Source organism: Fusarium redolens, assembly GCF_020744475.1.
Source record: "Fusarium redolens strain MPI-CAGE-AT-0023 chromosome Unknown BKA55scaffold_1, whole genome shotgun sequence".
NCBI lineage: Eukaryota > Fungi > Ascomycota > Sordariomycetes > Hypocreales > Nectriaceae > Fusarium > Fusarium redolens.
Window position 1 is genome coordinate 5942963 of NW_025763664.1, and position 19425 is coordinate 5962387.

Below are 19425 nucleotides of genomic sequence, written 5' to 3' on the forward strand. Positions count from 1 at the left end.
TTTGAGCTACCATGACAAGCTTCCAACAGAGTTACCACGTGCAACACACGTACGTAATTCCATGAAATGCCGAGAAGACCCTGTAGTAATTAGACTTTTCTGGTTGAGAAAAAAACCCTTATTCTAGAACACCTGCGCGCGCCCCTTTTCTTTAACTTTGATCGTTCTCGTTTATTTCGTTTACGCGTACGGACCAACGCCGATACCAATACGGGCGAGTCGGTCACCGGCGGGACAGGACAGCACCCCGAAAGAAAAATCAGGGTCTCTGCACTGGAACGCCCCCCCGCTGCAAGTGGGCTACAGGGGGGAGTGGGGTAGGGGGCGCAGGCCTAGCCAGACGCGCGTGTGGTTTTCCGACGGTGGAGGAGGGATTTTCGTATCCTCTCGGACGGAACAAGAGATGAGCTATTCCTGGAGGGGGAGGTATCCGATTACGCGTTAGTTTTTGCTGAACGAACGAGGTAGAACGAGAGGAAAATCCCTGATCCGTACGGGTACGGAAAGTGTTTTGAGTAGTTTATGTTACGCGTAATTGGAGGCGAGAATGGAATACGGCCTATCAATACGTGTATCTTTCATGTCTGTTCATTCTATCTCAAACGTCACAATCTGTTGTTGCCGTATACGCACGCAAGAGCAGGGCGCAAATAAGCTATTTTTCTAGAACGTGTCCCATCACTGTCACCATCCAATGCCACACTCAGGTCTAGATCCCAACCCAACAACTTCACTGACCTACCAGGACAGGACCAGGAGTCTCTTGTTTCACAAGCTCATCTCCACTTGGTCTAGTCCAAACCCCAAGGCCAGTTTTAATATGTGGTCCTTGCGCCGAGAAAAAGAAATCTTGGCTACACAGGGTTCCTGAGATGTGTTCAATCTCCTTTGAGCTAATAGACCCAACCCCAGCAACGCTATCTATTTGGCTATTGAGGGGGCGAGAAATGCGCCGTTGGGGTACGTACGATGTGAAATAAATGGATGCACTTGAAGGCTGTGCCCCTGATGTGAGAGGGCGGAGAGCAAAAGGTACTTATCTCGTTGTGCTGCCTCGGCTGTTTGCTGCTGTGATTCCCGTTCTGCTCTGTTTGCTCTTCATTCATATCCACTCTCTCTTTCTGTAGTGACACTTAATCACTTCTCCTCTCCTTCATTTTACCTTTTCTCAATTGTCTCTCTTTCATTTCGACATTCCTTCCAAAACAAATCACCACTAAAATACCCCGAAATGAACCGCGACAAGATCTTGACCGCTGCGGCGGTTGAGAGGATGATCGCAGCTGGTCAAACAATCGTCGTCTTCGAAGACTCGGTACTCAAGCTCGACGGTTGGATGGATAGACATCCCGGTGGAAGATTAGCTGTTCTGCACATGGTGGGCAGGGATGCGACCGACGAGATGAAAGCGTAAGTCTGGCGATACTTTTTTTTGGTGTTGAGGTTGAGGTTGTACGGGTAGACTACACCAAAAAGAGAAACACAACCTACACTACAACACCCCATTGGTCTACACGTCAATATGACATGTGCAGTGCATTTTGCGGGGGAGACAACAAGACACAGATCAGATCAGATTGTACTAACACATTTTCTCTTTTGGGATAGTTATCACTCGGAAGCGACCTTACGGACCATGAAAGCCTATCGGATCGGTCGGAAGCAAGGATCCTGGGTGAACCGCACACCACCAATTAGAGGCGGCGTCTTTCGCCTCGATGCCCAAGAGATCGATCTCTCAGACTCAAGCACATACTCCGATACAGACGACAACACCAGTCTCGATGACGCTGTTAGTTCCGCCTCATCCTCACCCAGCGTGGACGTCAAAGATGGAGAAGAGGGACTTCGCCAGCGTGTAGTAGCAAAGACGGATGATTCGCGAAAGCGCACTGCGACACTGCGTGTGGCGAATGCAGGTGTTGCACGGGAGATTCAGAATGATCTTGAGACGTACCCGTCGCTAGATACACGGGTCCAGGATAACATTGCGAGAAAGTATCAGCTTCTTCACCAGAGGATTCACGATGAGGGTCTTTATCAGTGCCCGTACGTTGAGTATGGGAAGGAGATGGCGCGATACACGGCGCTGTTCGCGCTCTTTGGTGTGTTGTTTTATAACGAGTGGTACATCACATCTGCTGTGTTCTTGGGATTGTTCTGGGTATGTCGCTCTTTGACTTGTCGTGAAGCTTTGACTAACATGAGTAGCATCAAATCATGTTCAGCGCGCATGATGCTGGTCATCTTGCGATTACGTCTAACTTTGTCGTCGACACTCTCATTGGCATGTTCATTGCTGATTTCTGCTGTGGTCTATCAATTGGATGGTGGAAGAGCAGTCACAACGTGCACCATCTCGTAACAAACCAACCCGTAAGATACCCCCCTCATCAAACACCACTCAATACTGACCTTTTTAGGAACACGACCCTGATATCCAGAACGTTCCCCTCTTTGCAACATGTCCCTCATTCTTCAAGTCCCTTCGCTCCACATACTACAACTTCACTTTCGTCTGGGACGCCGCAGCCGATTTCCTCGTTCCCTTCCAGCGCTGGACATACTACCCCGTCATGGGCATCGCGCGCTTCAACCTCTACCTCCTCTCATGGCTCCACGTTCTCTCTGAGAAGTCCTCACAGCTCGGAAAGAGTCGCGCTTGGTGGATTCGACCTACCGAGATCACCTTCATGGCTTGCTACTGGTTCCTCTTCGGCTACTGTCTCCTCTGGCGCGGTCTCCCCGACTGGACCACCCGCGTCATCTTCGTTCTGGTCTCTCACATCGTCACCATGCCGCTCCACGTCCAAATCACCCTCTCCCACTGGGGAATGTCAACCGTCGACCTCGGTGAGACCGAATCCTTCGCCCAGCGCCAGCTCCGCACCACGATGGACGTCGACTGCCCCGCGTGGATGGACTTTGTCCACGGCGGTCTTCAGTTCCAGGCCGTTCACCACCTGTTCCCGCGTGTGCCGCGCCACAACCTGCGCAAGGTCCAGTTCATGATTCGAGAGTTCTGCAACGACACTGGTGTGCCGTACTCGATCCTCAACTTCACCGATGGTAACAGAAAGGTGTTGGGGCGGCTGCAGGATGTTAGTGATCAGTTGGACATCATGATCAAGTGTCAGCAGCACATGGCGAGGACGGGGGAGAGTGGATTGCATTAGATTTCATAGACTAGACTTGCGAGAGCGCGTGTGATTTGTTTTCTGCGAGACAGTACAAGCAATAGATTTCTGTCTACTTTATTCTCTGTGTCTACCAATTCTTGCATCGTGACAGCCTATCTGCGTGATTATACATGAGGTCCTATCAACTGTTCCCGATATCTATCGATCCAACTGAGGTGATACCTCAGTCTATCCTCTCATATCCCTAGACTTTCAACTGACGTCAGGTGAGTCCTGTATACTTCACTACCCTGTACCCAGCCAATTCGTTACATCACATCCATCCAACACTCAACGTTTCCAAGCCAGGTATACTCATGAATGAGAGCAAATAGGAGAGAACGTATCAAGATGTGAAAGAGAAAAACGAAAAGAAAAGTCGAAACGCAAAAGGAAGTCGTCCGTTGACTCAAGACGTGAGTGTCTGAGCAGCTATCCCAAGAGCCAACCCAAACCGCAACTCAAAGCCATAGCTGCCACTCAGATCCACCAGTATAAACTGATATAGCTAGGATCATCCCGCATGACTTCAATCTCTTCAGCCGGACCTTCATCGATATAATCCAGACCAGCACCTGCATCAAGGAGGGCGAAAAGAATAGACCGGCTAGGACGCGCGTTTTCCAACGAACCGTAACCACGACGAAAAGCAAAGGCGAGCGGTGGCTCACGCAAGCTCAACAGCACGGCTTCCGCGAATGTCTCGTCCGGGTCGGCGCCATGCTCAAGGAGCCAGTTCACAGCCTCGACCTGGTGAGACGAGATGGCCTGGCGCAGCGGGCGCCAACCCAATGACAGAAAGAGCCGTTGACCGTGGCCATAGGTGCGAACTGAGCTCAGCGGCCAATGACAGTCTATATCGGCCCCGAGTTCAAGACATCGCTCGAAAGTAGCAATGTTACTCGTCGCTGCTGCGACATACAGCGGGTACCAGTGGTCGTGTTTGCCCGCGAGCTTGTATATCTCCCTGTTCAGAATCTGGAACAAGAACTTTGAAGTTCTCGCGAGGCGAGAGGCGTGTCGAAAGATGAGGAGCTCGTTGATCCGGAGAAGAATCTCTTGTGGGAGACGCTCGAGGGGTGAGGGGCTGAGCGCCATACTGTTCGTAGCAGACTGGTCGGTAGGGGAGATATCGACCGTGTTGGCGGGAGGTGCCATGACGGGAGAGGCGTCTCCAGATAGGGTGAAGCTGGTAGAATTGCCGGTGGGCGAGGACATGACGGGCGATGTATTGATGGCTAGGTATTAAGTCGAGACTATTCGTGATACTAACGAGAGATGAGATGACAAGAGAACAACAACAAGAAAGTTATGAAGAGAGGAGTTGGGAGAAGTTGAGATGAGTTGGTGGAAGCGATGATATGGAAGCAGAAGCTGGCAGTGGCAGCGCCAACGCCAAAGCCGTTTGCGCAGTTCCAGCAACAGTGAATCATGGTCGCAAGCGCTATTGAACTTGGAAGAAAGCTGTCCAAGGGAACAGAGCATGTTCGGGCTGAAGAATGAACACTAGTGACACCAGAAGCGCAACAGTCACGAAGAGGAAGAGATGTCAGTTGATATTGGGTGAAAGAAAGAAAAGCTCCGATTTGTGCTTGCTATGGTGATATGCCGTGTATGATAAACCCAATGACTCAATCTAAACAAATACCCAAAAACAGTAAAGACAGTATCGCTCATGTATCCCGATAACCTGATGTAAAAAAACAGTTCAACACAGTAAGCACCGTCCAGCGTGTGCTTGTCGATGGTTCAACATGACAAAAGGGTGCCAGGCTCAAGTGGAAAGACTACAAGATATGCGTCTTCCTTGCGTGGCTATCTAGCAATCCAGCGAAGCATGGTGTGTGCTTCGTAAGTGAGCAGGCCGGGAGGAACTCTGCTTAACGGAGGATGCGTGCTAGATTGAAGTTCTTAATAACCCAATCTGCGTCTGCGTTGTTGTGATGAATGCACGCCTCAATGGCTGACTCAAAGATGTCTCCTTGCGAGACGCCATGCTCATGCACATATCGCAACACAGCTTTGAGTATGGCTAGTGCACAATCCGACTGAGAAATAATTAGTCATGTATATCTAGATGACACGAGAAAGTAGTTATGTTACCTTTGCTTGGGGAGTAGAAATGGGCAACTGGGACCCGCAGCCGGGATCTCGGCAATAGATGCTGTCAGAAATGCTTGTGGAATTGCCGCTGCCAGAAAAGCCTGTGAGTCTGCAGCCACGGCAAGTGAAAAGGGCAGCATCGTTAAAGATATCCAAGAGATCGTTGAGCAGGGTTCGCTCGTTCGCGGAGCGTACAGTCGGCGTGGTCATGGTAATGACTGGTAAAGTCAGGCAATAAGGTCTCTGGAGTTGGCAGCTTGTCAAACGATTTATGTACAAATAGAGCCAATCTTTTATCCAGAAAAGATGTAAATCTGTTGGCGTTGAAGTGAAGAGAATCAGAGAATGTTGGAGAGTTGAAGTGGAAGAAGATCAGAGAAGGTTGTAAAGGATCTGGTGTTTATGACACATTTACCAGCTTATATGTACGGAGGGATGACCAACCCCCAGGCCAGCATGACTGACGGATTGAAACGCGCCCGATACTGTTCTCTGAGCTTTCCACTGCTCATGACAGAGGCATAGCTTGGGAACCTGGTCGCTTTCTCCAATGAGAAGAGGAGATAACCGTGTTGGCCAACAATTGCAGTATAAAAATACCCAAATACAGGGGAAACTGATATGATGCATCATGAAAAGTTGCCTCCTAATAGAACTAAAGTTGTCAGGGTTGAGAATAGACATATTGTTCATAAGAATGTATCAAACTAGAGGGGATTATGAGACAGGAGAAGGGAAGAACAAAGAAGTGATGCCACGCTAAAGATCAATAGCTGAAATCTCAGCAACGCCGCTTCTAGAAGACTACCATATGTGGTTGCCACATGGGCTCCCTGGCTCAAGGCGTGTAGGCAGTCCTTTTCAGAGCAAGAGGGATGACCTACTTTGGACCCCTAATTATTCATTGCTGTTCAAATAAGCTGCTGATTGAACCCACATTACCGTGCGAACTGCCCTGCTTCCAAAAGGCCGATTGGTTCGATCGCGATCAAGATAAGCAACATTTTGGTAAATAGCATCATTGGTCAAACGAGCAGGGAGTCCCTGATGAATCCATAAGCGCTATCCAGTTTCATGGGTAGAAACATCAAGCTAATACATAAAAAGCAAAAGGTCAAGACCCCTGTTTCTCCTTTGGAGCCTCAACGCAAGAACAACATCTTCATCAACATCCTTCCCGCAATTTCCACATATTACACCTGCGTAATGGCTCACTGCCATATCAACTCAGGAGTTTCAATAGCGCTCTATAGCACCAGTAGTTGTTGCAATAATAGAATGAATATGACGTCTTGCAAAATACTGGATTTACTCAACAGCTGGCAACCGGGCTGTGGAGCATCTTGATGAACCTCTCCTCCATTCAAAGAGAAGTGTAAGCGAGCCACACGCGCCCACAACCTTGTCGCAAGTTGTTGTGTAAACACAATAGTGTGATTGGTCAACTCACCGAGGTGGCTTGTATCCATCGGTGCAACCAAATTCCGTGAGTTGGTATAGTGCGGTATCTATTTGGAGCAAGTTGGCCCAATTTGGACGCAGTACAGAGACTCACAGGTTTATTGAGCTTCTTGCTAACGAGCTGTGGGAGCCTAACGAGTAGAGAGAAACATGAAGCTTACTGGATGTTAGTCGCGAGGAGCGCGTTACCGTTAAGTGCATCGCGATCTCCTTCTGTAATGATGTTGCGATGCTCATGCCAAGACCTCTATGTATAAATATGAATAAGGCTTTGCATTAGATGTGCAGCCTGAGCTGAAATCTGTCCTTATCAACCGGTTGGTTGATGGGAGATGCCGGGCTTTTCGGTTTGTAATATATCACATTGACTGTGAGTAGTTGTACCACCATAATAATTTCCCAGCCTGGGCAAAAAGGAGAGTTTCAAGTAAAGTTAACGTTATTTACATTTTATCAGGTCAAGCCTGGCTATGCTACCGATGCCGGATGTTTCTATGTAACTAGGTATTCAACAACTTGGCTACAGTTTTCGAATTTTCCGAGATTAGAAGTTAAGTTGTATCCGGCTTTGGGTGCCTTGATTGGCCCAATTGAACTGACTGCGCAACAAGGTTAGCTTAATAAGGCCAACCCAATCCCGACCCTCAACCTCCGTGGGAGTACGGAGGCTAGGCATCAGTATATGGGTAAAAGCTTGGCTGTATTTGGAAGCGGGACAAATACGAAACGATGGAATTAAGGGGCGCTGATCCAATACGTCATTGACTTTTGACCATACTCCTCAGTCCCCTCCCAAGGCGGCAGGGCCTCCCACCTGAGGTCATGATGTTCCATACGCATCTTATAGAAGGAACATGCAGGATTTGTCTTTTGCCAGGTAACCTGCTTGTAAACCCATACCCCTCATCTGTAATGATTTAAGATTCAGCAAGCTGAAAGTAACAATCTTCAGTCACGGACTTCTTGAAATGCAGAAATTAATATATTTCAATAACGGTGATGCGGCTTATTTTGGGTTTAAAGTGAGGTTATATCAAGGATGTATATTGTATTGGGATTGGTTCAACGTTTGGTGTTGAGTATGCATCAACCATCATCACGTGATCAGAATCATGATGGGAGAAACGGATTAAGTATCAACCGGCTCCTCACCAGTGAGTAGGAGGCCCAAGTAAGAACCCGCCAATTGGCTGTACAAATCTGCTGAATTTACTAGCTGTTATGGGTTAAGTAACTTGAATAACAGTTTACAGGCAAATAGTTTAAACTAGATGAAAGGCACTCTGTAACCCTTTTCAAGCCACTATAAAGATCTGACCTTGAAAAGGGATAATTACTTACTGTATTAGTGTAAAGCCTGCAGTAGTCTGAGGCTAGATGTAATGGATTTTCTCAGTAGATACAGTACTTTTCAGCTGCTGTACCAAGCGTGGATGGGTCACAATGAGCATTCTAGATTTGATTAGAAGAGCCTTGTTTTCGTCAATTGAAGATGGCGGTTAGATTGACTTTATCAAGCTACCCAAATCGTTCAGTGGGTTCATTCTGACCAATCATGAGAGCTGGGCTGCTCACAGCGCAACATCAGCCTTGTCGTTTATATAATGCGGCATCTTCTTCGCCCTCAAGTGGAGAGCGGAGGTGAAAAAGCCCGCAGCGACAGTAGCCTTGGTATTCTATTAACAACTTATAGTCTTTCAGGTTGAACTTTGGGCGATGAGTTAGAGAGAATTGTAATACTATTCTTAGCAATGATGAAAAATAAGAAACATAATTCTAACTAAACAAAAGAGATGTGGTTGAAAACTCGAAAACAAAAAGAAACCGACAATGAGTCAGCAGCAAAATCAACAAACTATAAAGAAGAAAAGCATAGAGAGAAATATCGAAAGAAAATGCAAGTCAGCTCGTCAAGTTCTAACACGCGAGGGCAACGATCAAGACCAGTGCCTTTCCCTCGCTTGGTACCAGAGACGGGGTTTGTGATCAAGACAGCAGAATGTTCCGGCTTCAATAGAATCTAGATGTCTTCGGTCAAGATCTCCAAGAGGCTGCTCGTCGGCACCCGCTTGGCGGAGGGCCTTGATTATCTCGCGACTATTACGCACATGACGCTTGTAGCATGGAATCTTGATGCCTTGGCGTTCCCATCGACGAGGTATATGATTGGTGGACATTCCTGGTCTTACAGCATATTCAATGGCCTGTGCAAGAGGACATGAAGCTTCACAGGCTCCATCATCACATCTCATATGATTCGGGCTTGCCCCATGGTCAAGAAGCCACTTGACGGTGAGAGGCCTAGAGAGCGTGATAGCTGCTTGTAGAGGCCGGAAACTATATATCGAAGGTCGATAATCGATGGGTGCACCAGCTTCTATGCATCTAGAAAGAGTGCGACAATTGCCATCCTCTGCGGCTACCAACATAGGCAACCAACTGAGCCGTTTACCCGCTTCGTAGTAGACTTCTAGGATGAGGAGATCATATAGTCTTCTGCACGTGCTGACGAGTCTGACTTTGTCTGAGTGTTCTATAGTAGCTTCCAGAATATCTAATAGGATTTCTGGAGGGAGGCGGCAGAGTTTGCTTTGAGTCTGGGTGGAGGAATGGGAATTCATCGTAAAGACAGTAGAAGGATGATGTGCAGCGTTTTTGCTGACAAACTGAGCAATTCTGTAGGAGTAACGTTAAAACGAGTGTGAATGCTGGGGTTGTTGGTGATGTCTTGAAATCAAGGCGAATTGAACGTGTTTTATAACTTCGAAAATGTCTTTCACAGACCAATTCTGTCGAGTCTTTGTAGTCGGCCTCTCATTGACTTCGAGTGATCCGAGTGTCGTTTGCTTCCATGTTTAGGGTCTCTGTTCGGATGCGACAAAGAGATTTTAGAAACCGGCTTCAAGAGTTCGCAGTACAACTCACATTGTTCTGACACCCTTAAAACAACCATGAACACAGCATCAGGGAGCAAGAAAATTTCTGACTTTAGAGTGTAGTGTCAAAATTACCTAGTCTAAAGGTCCACTAACTCTATACTGAATTTACCTAAGTCTTTTTGTCACCTAGAATAGAAGTCCTAAGTTTTCTTGCCTCCCCTAGCGAAGTCTCAGGTCGAAACTTCGCAGTGGCAGATCAATACTGGAACAGTGGCATGTCACTTCGTCTCTCTTGTTCACGTCACTGCTCAACTGATAGTCTAAAATTACATGACACTAAAGAATTTCTTTACTCTTCTCGACTTTCCTTATAGTAAACTCTCACATCTTCGCTGACTCAGAAGCCATAGTGATACTTCGATTACCCCATTAAACTCCCATCAAGAAATCCATCACCATATGCTCTCTTCTCCCTCTCGAGTCAGGATGCTCATCCTTCATCGTGCAGCCCTCCGGCAAACGACCCAGGCAAACCGGAGCGCTCGCGCGTCTCCCTGACGAGTTAATGCTCTTGATAGGCAAGAGTATTGATACACCCGCAGCTAAAGACCTTCGATCCTTGGCCTTGTCTTCAGCTGGACTCTTCAATGCCATTCGGCCATTATATTACCAAGCGAATGACTGCGCAGATTTCCGAAAAGCACTCAAGATTCCAGACGTCGCAAGAATGGAGCGCAACCACGAGTTCGGCGATCTTGATGTCTCAATGATCTGGGGAAAGAAACGTGTGAAATGCCGATGCCGCAACACGCTTGCAAAGCACCGTTTACACAGACCGATTGACGTTCTTCTGTTTGGTCTCATCAAGGGAATCTGGAAAACGACTTATCCGCATGCTCTTATGTGGCTATACTGGAAGGGATATCCGGTCAATAATTGGCCTCGAGATCACAGTTCTCTGTCGACGATGACCAACATGATGCCAGAAGTTCTTGTCCAACTTCTGCAGAGGGGAACAAACGAAAATAAGGTTGATGGAATCTGCGGCATGATCCGATTTCTCAGCAGTCAGGGTATTTCCATCCCTATTCGCATGAATCCCGACCGAGCCCCAGCATATGCAGCAAAGCAACGAGAACAAGATGAATTAAACCCCGAGTTTGTTCTAGGCGACTTGAATATGTATTTTTCATGGCACGAAACTACTATTTCCATTGCCCTTCGATCGCACTGTCCGCCCATCGTCTTGGAAGTTCTTCTGCAAGAGTACACCAAGCGTGGTGTTTTCATGACAGATTTGGAACTGGATATTTGGACACCCCCACCAGCACTGAAGGATTGGTATGATGCCCAGGAACCTTTATACCTTGATGAGCCAGATGACGAGCCCTGGTTCATCGAGACAGATTTTGCAGGTGTACTCTCAGGTCTTTATGCAGACCTCATGGAACCTTCTTCTGGTTGGAGAGAGGATCATCAAGGGCAGACAGTCGACATTTGGGAAGCCGAGATGGGCTTGCTCGTGCGCTACGGCGCTATAGATAAGCATGAGCGAGCCTTGTTCCAGGGAACTTTGGAAGCTCTTCGAAAAATCACCAGAATGGTCATGTCGAGCCCAGGGACCATTGATGCCGACGGAAAGGAACGCTTCATTGCGCTCTGCGAGGGTATTTGACATCTCGCCACAACACCTGAGCTCATGAGCACATATTCGTACGATGATTGGAGCGAGTCAGACTTTCCAGAGAAGAAGCGTCGACCGCACCAGTTTGTCCTTGACAAGGACTAGAATCCATGGAGGGATTGGTATCTACGCGTAAAAAAAATAAAAAAAAATGAAAGGTTGGCGGGTATATGGAGGATGCTATTTCAAGTATGAGAAGAGTCTTGGGTATAACGCTCAGTGGCTGGATCTTCTTGATTTTTCTGAATCGGATGACTTACCTCGATTGTATGATGATCATCATGAGCACCTGGTTGCTCCGGTTAGGTATGATGCTCGGTATGAGCGGTGGGTGGCTGCTCTTGAGGCTGATAATTGGATGTGAGTGTTGGTATGATTGAGTTTTGCAGGTTCGAGACTGAGAATTTAAACCCACAGGGTATTCTTAGTTTTGATTTCCATAATGATTTCAATTTCAGTTTATTAGATATCTAGAAAGCCTTATCTCTTGCAATTAAACTTGGCTTGGTATAATAATGTCCTCTCATTGCCCATCAGTGACATCGCAGTCAATTCATAATGCTCGAGAACCATGACCGGAATCAACTTGAACATTCCAATGTCACATGATAGGTTCAAACGAAGACATAAAGACATCACGAGACTTGTGAGGCTGTGATGTTGACAGATTCTTTCCAGCAAACTCTTGAGACTGGAAGGACCTATCTTTGGGCCTTGATAAATCGCAGTAAAACCCGATGCCTTGGAACATTTACTTAAAATTTGTGACGGAAAACAGGCTCAGGAAAGGCGATATTGCTTCTGATATTGCTGCATAGTCCTGCTTGGGAAGCCGTTGGTTAATAGTTAAAGCTTATGATATCTCAACGAGATTTATCAAGCCAACACGCTGAAAAATCCCAATTAGCTCAAGCTTGTGAAGCCGCTCCATACACTCTACACTGATTTAACCCTACAACACTCATGGGACAACCCGGGATATGACCTAGATAGGTTATTTTCAGCTGTTGCCCGAGACTGGAAGCTCATTGTAAGCCCTTGCCTTAACTATGAGTTTGCAGTTAACGTTTGAAAGAGCACCTTGAAACCCTGCCTTAGGCTAATGCAATATAACCAATGAAAATTGATATGCCACCGTAGTAATTTTATTAATAACTTGTTGGGAATGCTTCTTCTGTTCAGGGCGACTCAAAGATCAATGTTACTTTTGTGGCTTAAGCAGAGGCTTTGTTCAGAACCGGATGGATAACAAAGACATGAGTCTGCCTTTACTGCATGCCAGACTTGGACTCGGATGCCCCGTGTATTCAATCGAGATTTGTCCAAAGTACTAAAATAGAGCGATTTGCTCGAGCTTCGGGTCCTTTGTTGCCATTGCCAACACAAGCGGATTCGTCGTTTTTTCACCCGTCTGTTCAGACATCGTTGGCCCGGGTAAAAAAGAGGCAAACTTCATGAAAGAAAAGCATAGATGCCTGCTCTTTCATATACGTTGAGTCATGAAAGATTTAGGCCGGACGACTTTGTCTTGGTTTCTCAGTATAGATTCATCCATCATAAGCGGCACTTAGTTGAATGAAGTTGGTCCAGCTTGAATATAAGTACAGGCCATATTCCCTCGAGAGTCATAGAGTACAATGAGTACTAAGCATTTTGTTATGAATCAACAACCAACACAGCAAATATACAACAAATCACACACAATCGTATAACGCAAGCATGTCAAACCAGGATCTCGAAGAAGTCCTCCCTTCTCCATCTGTAGAGATGATTCCTCCACGACCTCAACAACAGGGAAGGCTGGCTCTTCTTCCTACCGAAATTCTTCTCAAGATTACTGGCGAGCCCGGTAAAGACGGAGGAACTATACCTTACAGAGATCTCAAGGGCTTGGCCGTAAGCTGCTCCAGACTCTTCCATCTCATTCGCCCAATGTACTACTTTGCTGATGGCTACGCCGTATTTCACTCGGCTGTTGCACATGGCGACCTAAAGGCCATTCAAAGATGCTTTCAACTTGGAGCTGCACCTCATACCAAGAGTGAACCTCCCAGTTTCTGCACCTGTCCGTCGGAACTGCCACATAAGAAGCATAGACCTTTTGGTTCCCCTCTGGAACATGACGCTACTGGCTCCTTTCCCGTCGGCAAATGCCTAGATGGCTTGCAATGGCTGCTCGACGAAGGCTTAGAAGCGAATGAGCAGATGGACCACCCATGTTATAAGATCCATTTTGACGGCTCGAACAAAAGAGATTATTAAGATGATTGAAGTATTACAGAGCTACGGATATTGCGTACCTTACCAGGTGAATACGGACGCACACCGTCTGTTTCACCAGGATGAAAGAGACGTCAAGCGCCTGATCTACACGCCATTTGATGTGGCTTTGCGACTGTATTGCCCGGCAAACTTCCTTGGAGTTGCGCTTGAGGGATATAAACGACGCGGACTGGCTATCAAAAGAACAAATGTAGGGAATGTGGCATGGAATCTATTTCTCGGACTCATGGATCCTTCGATAATTTGGAAAGAATCATTTTTGGGCGAGGCCACCCATGGCTTCCAAAAGAAGATTCAGCTATTGGTGGACTATGAGGTGGTCGACTCAGATGAACTGCTTGCTTTGCAGTGTATCCTGGAAGCCATGAAAGATATCACATCAAAGGCTCAGCGGCTCGGGGGATTAGATGAGGATCGCGACGGGAAGGAATGCTGGCACAGGCTGTGCGAAGCTGTAAGCCTCTCGGCGCGCCATCTTGATCGATCAAGAGATAATGCCCGATCCCGCTATGCTCACTACCCTCTTCATAGCTTTACCCTCGAAGGTCAGTGGAACCCATGGAGTCTATGGTTTAACTATGAGTTGCAGAAGCCTAAGTTCAGGGCCGAGATGTCGTTTTCCTGGATGCAGCATGACTGGTGGAAGCTGGAACAGGATGAGAACGGGATGTGGTATGATTCTCAGTGGAACTTCTTTCACCGGTACGAGTTCAGCAGCCGCACTCTGCCCAAATGGCAACGTGTAAACTTTGATGAATATGTGGCTGCGGTAGAGAAACAGTGGCTGAAGCTCAATCCGTATTATTCGACATCCACAAGTCAGGATTCCAATGATAAGGCATAAGAGGTATTCAACCCCAGCAGGCTGAGTTTGAGTTTGAGTTAGGAAGTTGAAGTTGGAAGCAGGTTTGAAGGATTTGTTTATCTAGGTGTTACGAGTGTATATTAGTCTTAAGCTTTTAGTGCTGGTCTATTATTAGAATCTCTTCGATCTTAGAGTATATACTTTTACCTTCTTTAACCTTCTTTATTTGTTCCAAGCTATATTATTTCTATATTAACATGTTACCAATAATCACTGCACTTCGTTCACTTGGGGGTGTATTATGAATGTTTCTATTTGCGATTCGTAAAGCACAGGGCGTCCTGCTCGGGTTCTCTATTCTCTGTTCTCGTTGTCACCGACAAAGGGCTTGAAAACAGCAGGTGCTTTCGATCACTTGATCACTCAGATGTTCTCAGTTACATTAAAGTTTGAGAATACTTGAAAGAGCAGTACATATGCCTTGTTCTTCGACGAACGGTGAGTGAATAGATTTCAGCTGGATAAAACGACAAGCCATAGTACTTAACCTTCTGATTTTGGCATTTCTCTACACTACAAAATTATAACATGTGAGACTTGATTAAATTAAGTTCGTTCAGGTTGAGTATAAGTATAGGACATATTCCACAAGTTATAGATTCTTCTATCAGCATCAGTTATTAAGTACAAAACACAGCAAACAACATAAAGCATATCATACACAATCACACAAGGTAAACATGTCAGACCATCATATCGAACTTCCACCTTCTTTTTCATCCAAACAGATGACTTCTTGGCGACCTCAACAAGAGGGGAAGCTGGCTCTCCTCCCTGTTGAAGTTCTGCTCAACATCACAGGTGAACCTGGGAAGGATGAGCAGACCCTATCGCATAAGGACTTCAAGAACTTGGAATTAAGCTGTGGAGTGTTCTTTCGCGAGCTTCGCCAAGCATATTATTGTACCGACAACTTCGCCGTCTTTCACTCTGCCCTCAGGTGTGTAGATATGGAAGCAATAGAGCGATGCTACCAATTGGCAAGGCCCCCCATTCATCTAGAATGGAAGGTCTCCTGCCAATGCCCCGCTGATAAGCCTCACAAACACCACAGGCCCATTGACGATGTACTCGAATGTCTTGCTATTGGCTCCGTGCCTACTGATAGATGTATCGAAGCGATCAGCTGGTTATTGAGCAAGGGCTACGAGGCAAACGAACAGAAGGATCAAATTTGGTATCGGAATAATCGTCACTGTGATCATATGCCTGAGCTTCTAATTGATCTCTTGGGCAAAACTTCTGACAAGGTTCGTGTAGAGGGGATCTGTGAGATAATCTCGATGCTACGCAACCATGGATACTCTCTGCCCTTCCACATGAACCTTCACAAGTACTACATCTCATGGTATGACCAAAAGAGCAAGCCAGGCCTGATACGTAAGCCAATCGATGTTGCTCTCAGATCTTACTGTCCGATGTCCTTCCTCGAGTTGCTTCTACAAGAATATCAAAGTCGTGGGGCAAATGTAACGGCTGTTTATAATTTCTGCCCTCCTGAAGTGAGAAGCTGGGTGGGTATGTGGCACTACGTTCTGCCACACTGGCGTCAGAGCACAAACTTTGGCAATGTGCTCTGGGGACTGTTCCTCGACATCGCGGACCCATTGACTAGCTGGAAGGAATCATACCAGGGCGAGGCTGTGGACATATTTGAGAAAAAGATGCAGCTCCTGATTGACTACCAGTTAGTCGAATTGAAGGAGGTGAAAGTCTTGCGACGACTTGTCAGAGTCTTGCGAGAGAATCCCCCGAATTTCGACCTCATCGACGAAGATCACGACGGGAAGGAATACTGGGAAAAGTTATGCGCCACCCTTGGCCTCTTACGAAAAATGGGTATTTCGTGAGGAATGACTTGCTACTCGGCATGGATTACACCGGTCTAGCCCCTACACGAGGAAGACTCCACCGTTTCATCATTGAGGCTGAATGGAATCCGTGGACAGTGTGGCACGACTACAAGATGCAAGATCCCAAGCACAGGGCTAATCTATCACATCCTTGGATGAAGTGTTACGGGTGGAGCTTGATTCGGAGGAGAAATGGAATGTGGTATGACCCTGGGTGGTATATGAGGGCTGAACACGATCGTGGCAATGGGGTCAAACGCTACAAACACTCACTGCCAAAATGGAACCTGGTGAACTACGATGAGTTTGTGGCCGCTGTTGAGGGACCGTCGTTGAAGGACAAGACGTCACAGGCTTTACCGTCCACGAGTCAGGACTCTACGGTGCCAAACCCTCTGTTGTCTCATCAGTAGAGTATGTGGTCAGAGTAAGCGACGACAGGTGAACTTGCGAGGAGAATCGTGGAAATAGAACTGAGCAAGCGGCGAGCTAGAGAGGAAGTTGGACTTGAAAGTTGGTTCGAAGAAGTGTATACTAGCGAAAATGGGAGGTATTCTGATTAGTTTAATTATTTCTTGATTGTGTTTATAGATCATCATTTTGTTTGTCAAACTACGGTTACTCATCCTCTTCAATGTGATGTTAAAGTAAGAAGAATAGCCATAATTCTTCAAACTTGATAAACCCAATTGCTCGTCTCGCTCTATCCTACTTCCATATTTTTAACTTGCTAGGGGAGGCAATAAAACTTAAGATCTAGATCCTGAGTAATAACAACATTTAGGTAAACTAGCATAAGTTTAGAGGGATCTTTAATAAGTTTATTTTAATATCCTATTCTAAAGTCTGAAGTTTTCTTGCTCCCCGGGGACTTGCTCCCTAAACAACACCAACAGGAAACATGTTTCGTCCAAATATCCCAAAGAGGCTTCATCTTTCGAGGCTGATGTTATTTCAATACCCCTTTCAACGATTCCGGTCGTTTAGACGAGGTATTTCTCCACGCATAACACCACTGAAGTAACATCGTAGCATAAACCCAGCGAGTCGCATCCTAACACCAAGCCTTGGCCCTCTAAACACCAATCCTCCCCACCTATCAACATCCCTGTCTAGTGCTTACGACACGCGTGTAACATGGATCTCCTCCATCCTTCTTCTCCTCACCGAAACCGCCGTCCGGATAAGCAATTAAATCACACAAACATGACCCATCACGCCACTGATGAAACAAAGGGCAAAGTCCGACAGCGGCGCGCACACACGCGAAGCCGCACTGGCTGCTCAGAGTGCCGTAGTCGTAGGGTGAGATGTGGCGAGCAGCGTCCCACATGGTGAGGCTACAGCAAACCAGGCTGTTTCCAGAGAAACTGACTGTACAAATTGATAGCGAGAACTGCGTTAATAGCAAGAGAACGTGTGAATATCCACCTGTCAAGATACCTTTGAGGGAGAGACGAGCGCTGGAGAAGGCCGGGGCGACTCAGCCGTGGGAACATATTCCCTGGGAGGCTCCGAGTTCTTCTAAAGGACCCAAGGTGCCTAACACGCAAGCTCTGGTTCGTCAGCTTATTTTGTCAAGTTCTGCAACGACGTTGGACTGTGTGGCCATTGAAATGCCCCTCAAATCACATGAGCTCTTCAATTACTGTAGGTCATATCAACTATAAACAGTAGCCATTACTGACAGCCCTTTGGTCTACGGTGAAACCCTTGTCACGTCTCCCACGGAGAACAACAAAGATTGGTACATATAACCAACTCGTCTCACTGACCAATGGCTAACCTTAACAGCATGCCATACACCATAGCAGACCCCGAAGCACTACGCAATGCGATCTTAATAGCAGCAACTCATTTTACATTCAAGGTCGGCAGCCTTGAAGCATTTGAGCATACTTTCCTCTTTCATAGGATCGAGACCGTGCGATTGGTGAAAAATTGGCTTTCAGGTGGAGATCTCACCCTGTCAGCCGCCATCACGAAACAAATCGCTACCTTGGCGTATACAGAGGTATGACAAATGAACGTCGTTTATTGTTTCGGAGGTACTAAGTAACTGATAGTTCTGCAGTGGTGATATGCAAATGGCAGAAAAGCATTTAAATGTCATCTACGCTCTTCCATGCCGTTCAAGAGACCAGTCGACTACCGACGCCAAGACTCCTGACCAAGAGCTATCTGATCGATATTTTCTATTGTGAGTATTTATCACTCAGACTAATCCAGCCGTCAACTAACCTTGTAGAACCTCCACCTTCATCCACGGCGTACAGACCGTTCTCCATGGCATCCTCCGCGCCGAAGACTCCACCAAGGACAAGAACAGCCTCTCGGTCTCCAATCCCATGCGTCTCATGCACAAGTGGTATAAGTCAGAGGGCCAGTACTTGCACTGTCTAAAGCTCAAAGCCATACGCCTCTTCTCAACATTCTTTATACTACCTAATATTGGAGCAAGGCTCTCTGAAGTTTACAGCGCACCAATAGTGAACAGTCTCCGCAAAGTCACCGATGAATTCTACAATCTCACAGAAGCTCAAAAGTTACACGATGGATTCTGGAGAACCGGTGCAGCTGCTAGAGTTTACGACTCAGTCCTTGAATCGCACCAAACCTCCATCTCACCAACCGATCATGAACATGAAACGACTTCAGAGGCTGAGCAAAAGACTTCATGGTGCGGATTAGTAATTGCAGCAGAGTTATTCCTTGAGCAAGTAGTCGTGTTATGGAGGCCTTTCACAAAGGAGATATACCTCTGTAGCATGAGGATATTCCAACGAGATCTGACCTTTGCACTTCAGAAGACGAAGACACCAGAGATTGCAGACTTGTTATTCTGGGAATCGTTTCTGGGGTTGATGAGTCTTTATTTGCATGAGAAGCAAGGGGATATGGAGCGAGAGCCTGGTTTTAGGCCGTTTTTCGAGAGACTTATAAAGGAACAGAGTCGAGATATGGGGTTGGAGAAGTGGGAGGATGCAAGGAAGGTGTTGTTGAATATTGCATGGCCGTTGGACTTTTCCGAGGATGATTACGTGAAGGAGATATGGGAGGCTGCAATAGCTGACTAGGTGCTGAAGAAAGAATTAATGATCATTTTGAGTTAACGCAT

The 19425-nt window shown here is 46.7% G+C and overlaps 7 protein-coding genes across 7 annotated transcripts; 5 read left to right on the top strand and 2 right to left on the bottom strand.

Moving 5' to 3' along the window:
* Positions 1-1231: 1231 nt before the first annotated feature.
* BKA55DRAFT_533441 (fatty acid desaturase-domain-containing protein) lies at positions 1232-3176 on the top strand (the record flags this gene model as incomplete). Its single annotated transcript, XM_046189470.1, has 4 exons — positions 1232-1410; positions 1609-2164; positions 2212-2376; positions 2424-3176. 4 exons carry the CDS (start codon positions 1232-1234, stop codon positions 3174-3176), a joined length of 1653 nt encoding a protein of 550 aa, XP_046057627.1.
* A 460-nt stretch (positions 3177-3636) lies between these two features.
* On the bottom strand, positions 3637-4397 carry BKA55DRAFT_701447 (uncharacterized protein; the record flags this gene model as incomplete). Its single annotated transcript, XM_046200597.1, has 1 exon — positions 3637-4397. The coding sequence occupies one exon, from the start codon at positions 4395-4397 to the stop codon at positions 3660-3662; it is 738 nt and encodes a 245-aa protein (XP_046057628.1). The 3' UTR covers positions 3637-3659.
* A 4283-nt stretch (positions 4398-8680) lies between these two features.
* Positions 8681-9364, bottom strand: BKA55DRAFT_533443 (uncharacterized protein; the record flags this gene model as incomplete). The annotated part of the gene is made up of 1 exon (XM_046189471.1): positions 8681-9364. One exon carries the CDS (start codon positions 9362-9364, stop codon positions 8681-8683), a length of 684 nt encoding a protein of 227 aa, XP_046057629.1.
* An 823-nt stretch (positions 9365-10187) lies between these two features.
* Positions 10188-11297, top strand: BKA55DRAFT_701449 (uncharacterized protein; the record flags this gene model as incomplete). Its single annotated transcript, XM_046200598.1, has 1 exon — positions 10188-11297. One exon carries the CDS (start codon positions 10188-10190, stop codon positions 11295-11297), a length of 1110 nt encoding a protein of 369 aa, XP_046057630.1.
* Positions 11298-13025: 1728 nt separating this feature from the next.
* On the top strand, positions 13026-14433 carry BKA55DRAFT_683919 (uncharacterized protein; the record flags this gene model as incomplete). The annotated part of the gene is made up of 2 exons (XM_046198560.1): positions 13026-13524; positions 13580-14433. 2 exons carry the CDS (start codon positions 13026-13028, stop codon positions 14431-14433), a joined length of 1353 nt encoding a protein of 450 aa, XP_046057631.1.
* A 701-nt stretch (positions 14434-15134) lies between these two features.
* Positions 15135-16720, top strand: BKA55DRAFT_589216 (uncharacterized protein; the record flags this gene model as incomplete). Its single annotated transcript, XM_046194902.1, has 3 exons — positions 15135-15834; positions 15958-16293; positions 16344-16720. 3 exons carry the CDS (start codon positions 15135-15137, stop codon positions 16718-16720), a joined length of 1413 nt encoding a protein of 470 aa, XP_046057632.1.
* A 793-nt stretch (positions 16721-17513) lies between these two features.
* Positions 17514-19384, top strand: BKA55DRAFT_683921 (uncharacterized protein; the record flags this gene model as incomplete). The annotated part of the gene is made up of 6 exons (XM_046198561.1): positions 17514-17641; positions 17698-17957; positions 17982-18054; positions 18102-18321; positions 18374-18507; positions 18556-19384. The coding sequence occupies 6 exons, from the start codon at positions 17514-17516 to the stop codon at positions 19382-19384; spliced, it is 1644 nt and encodes a 547-aa protein (XP_046057633.1).
* Between the last annotated feature and the right edge of the window lie 41 nt (positions 19385-19425).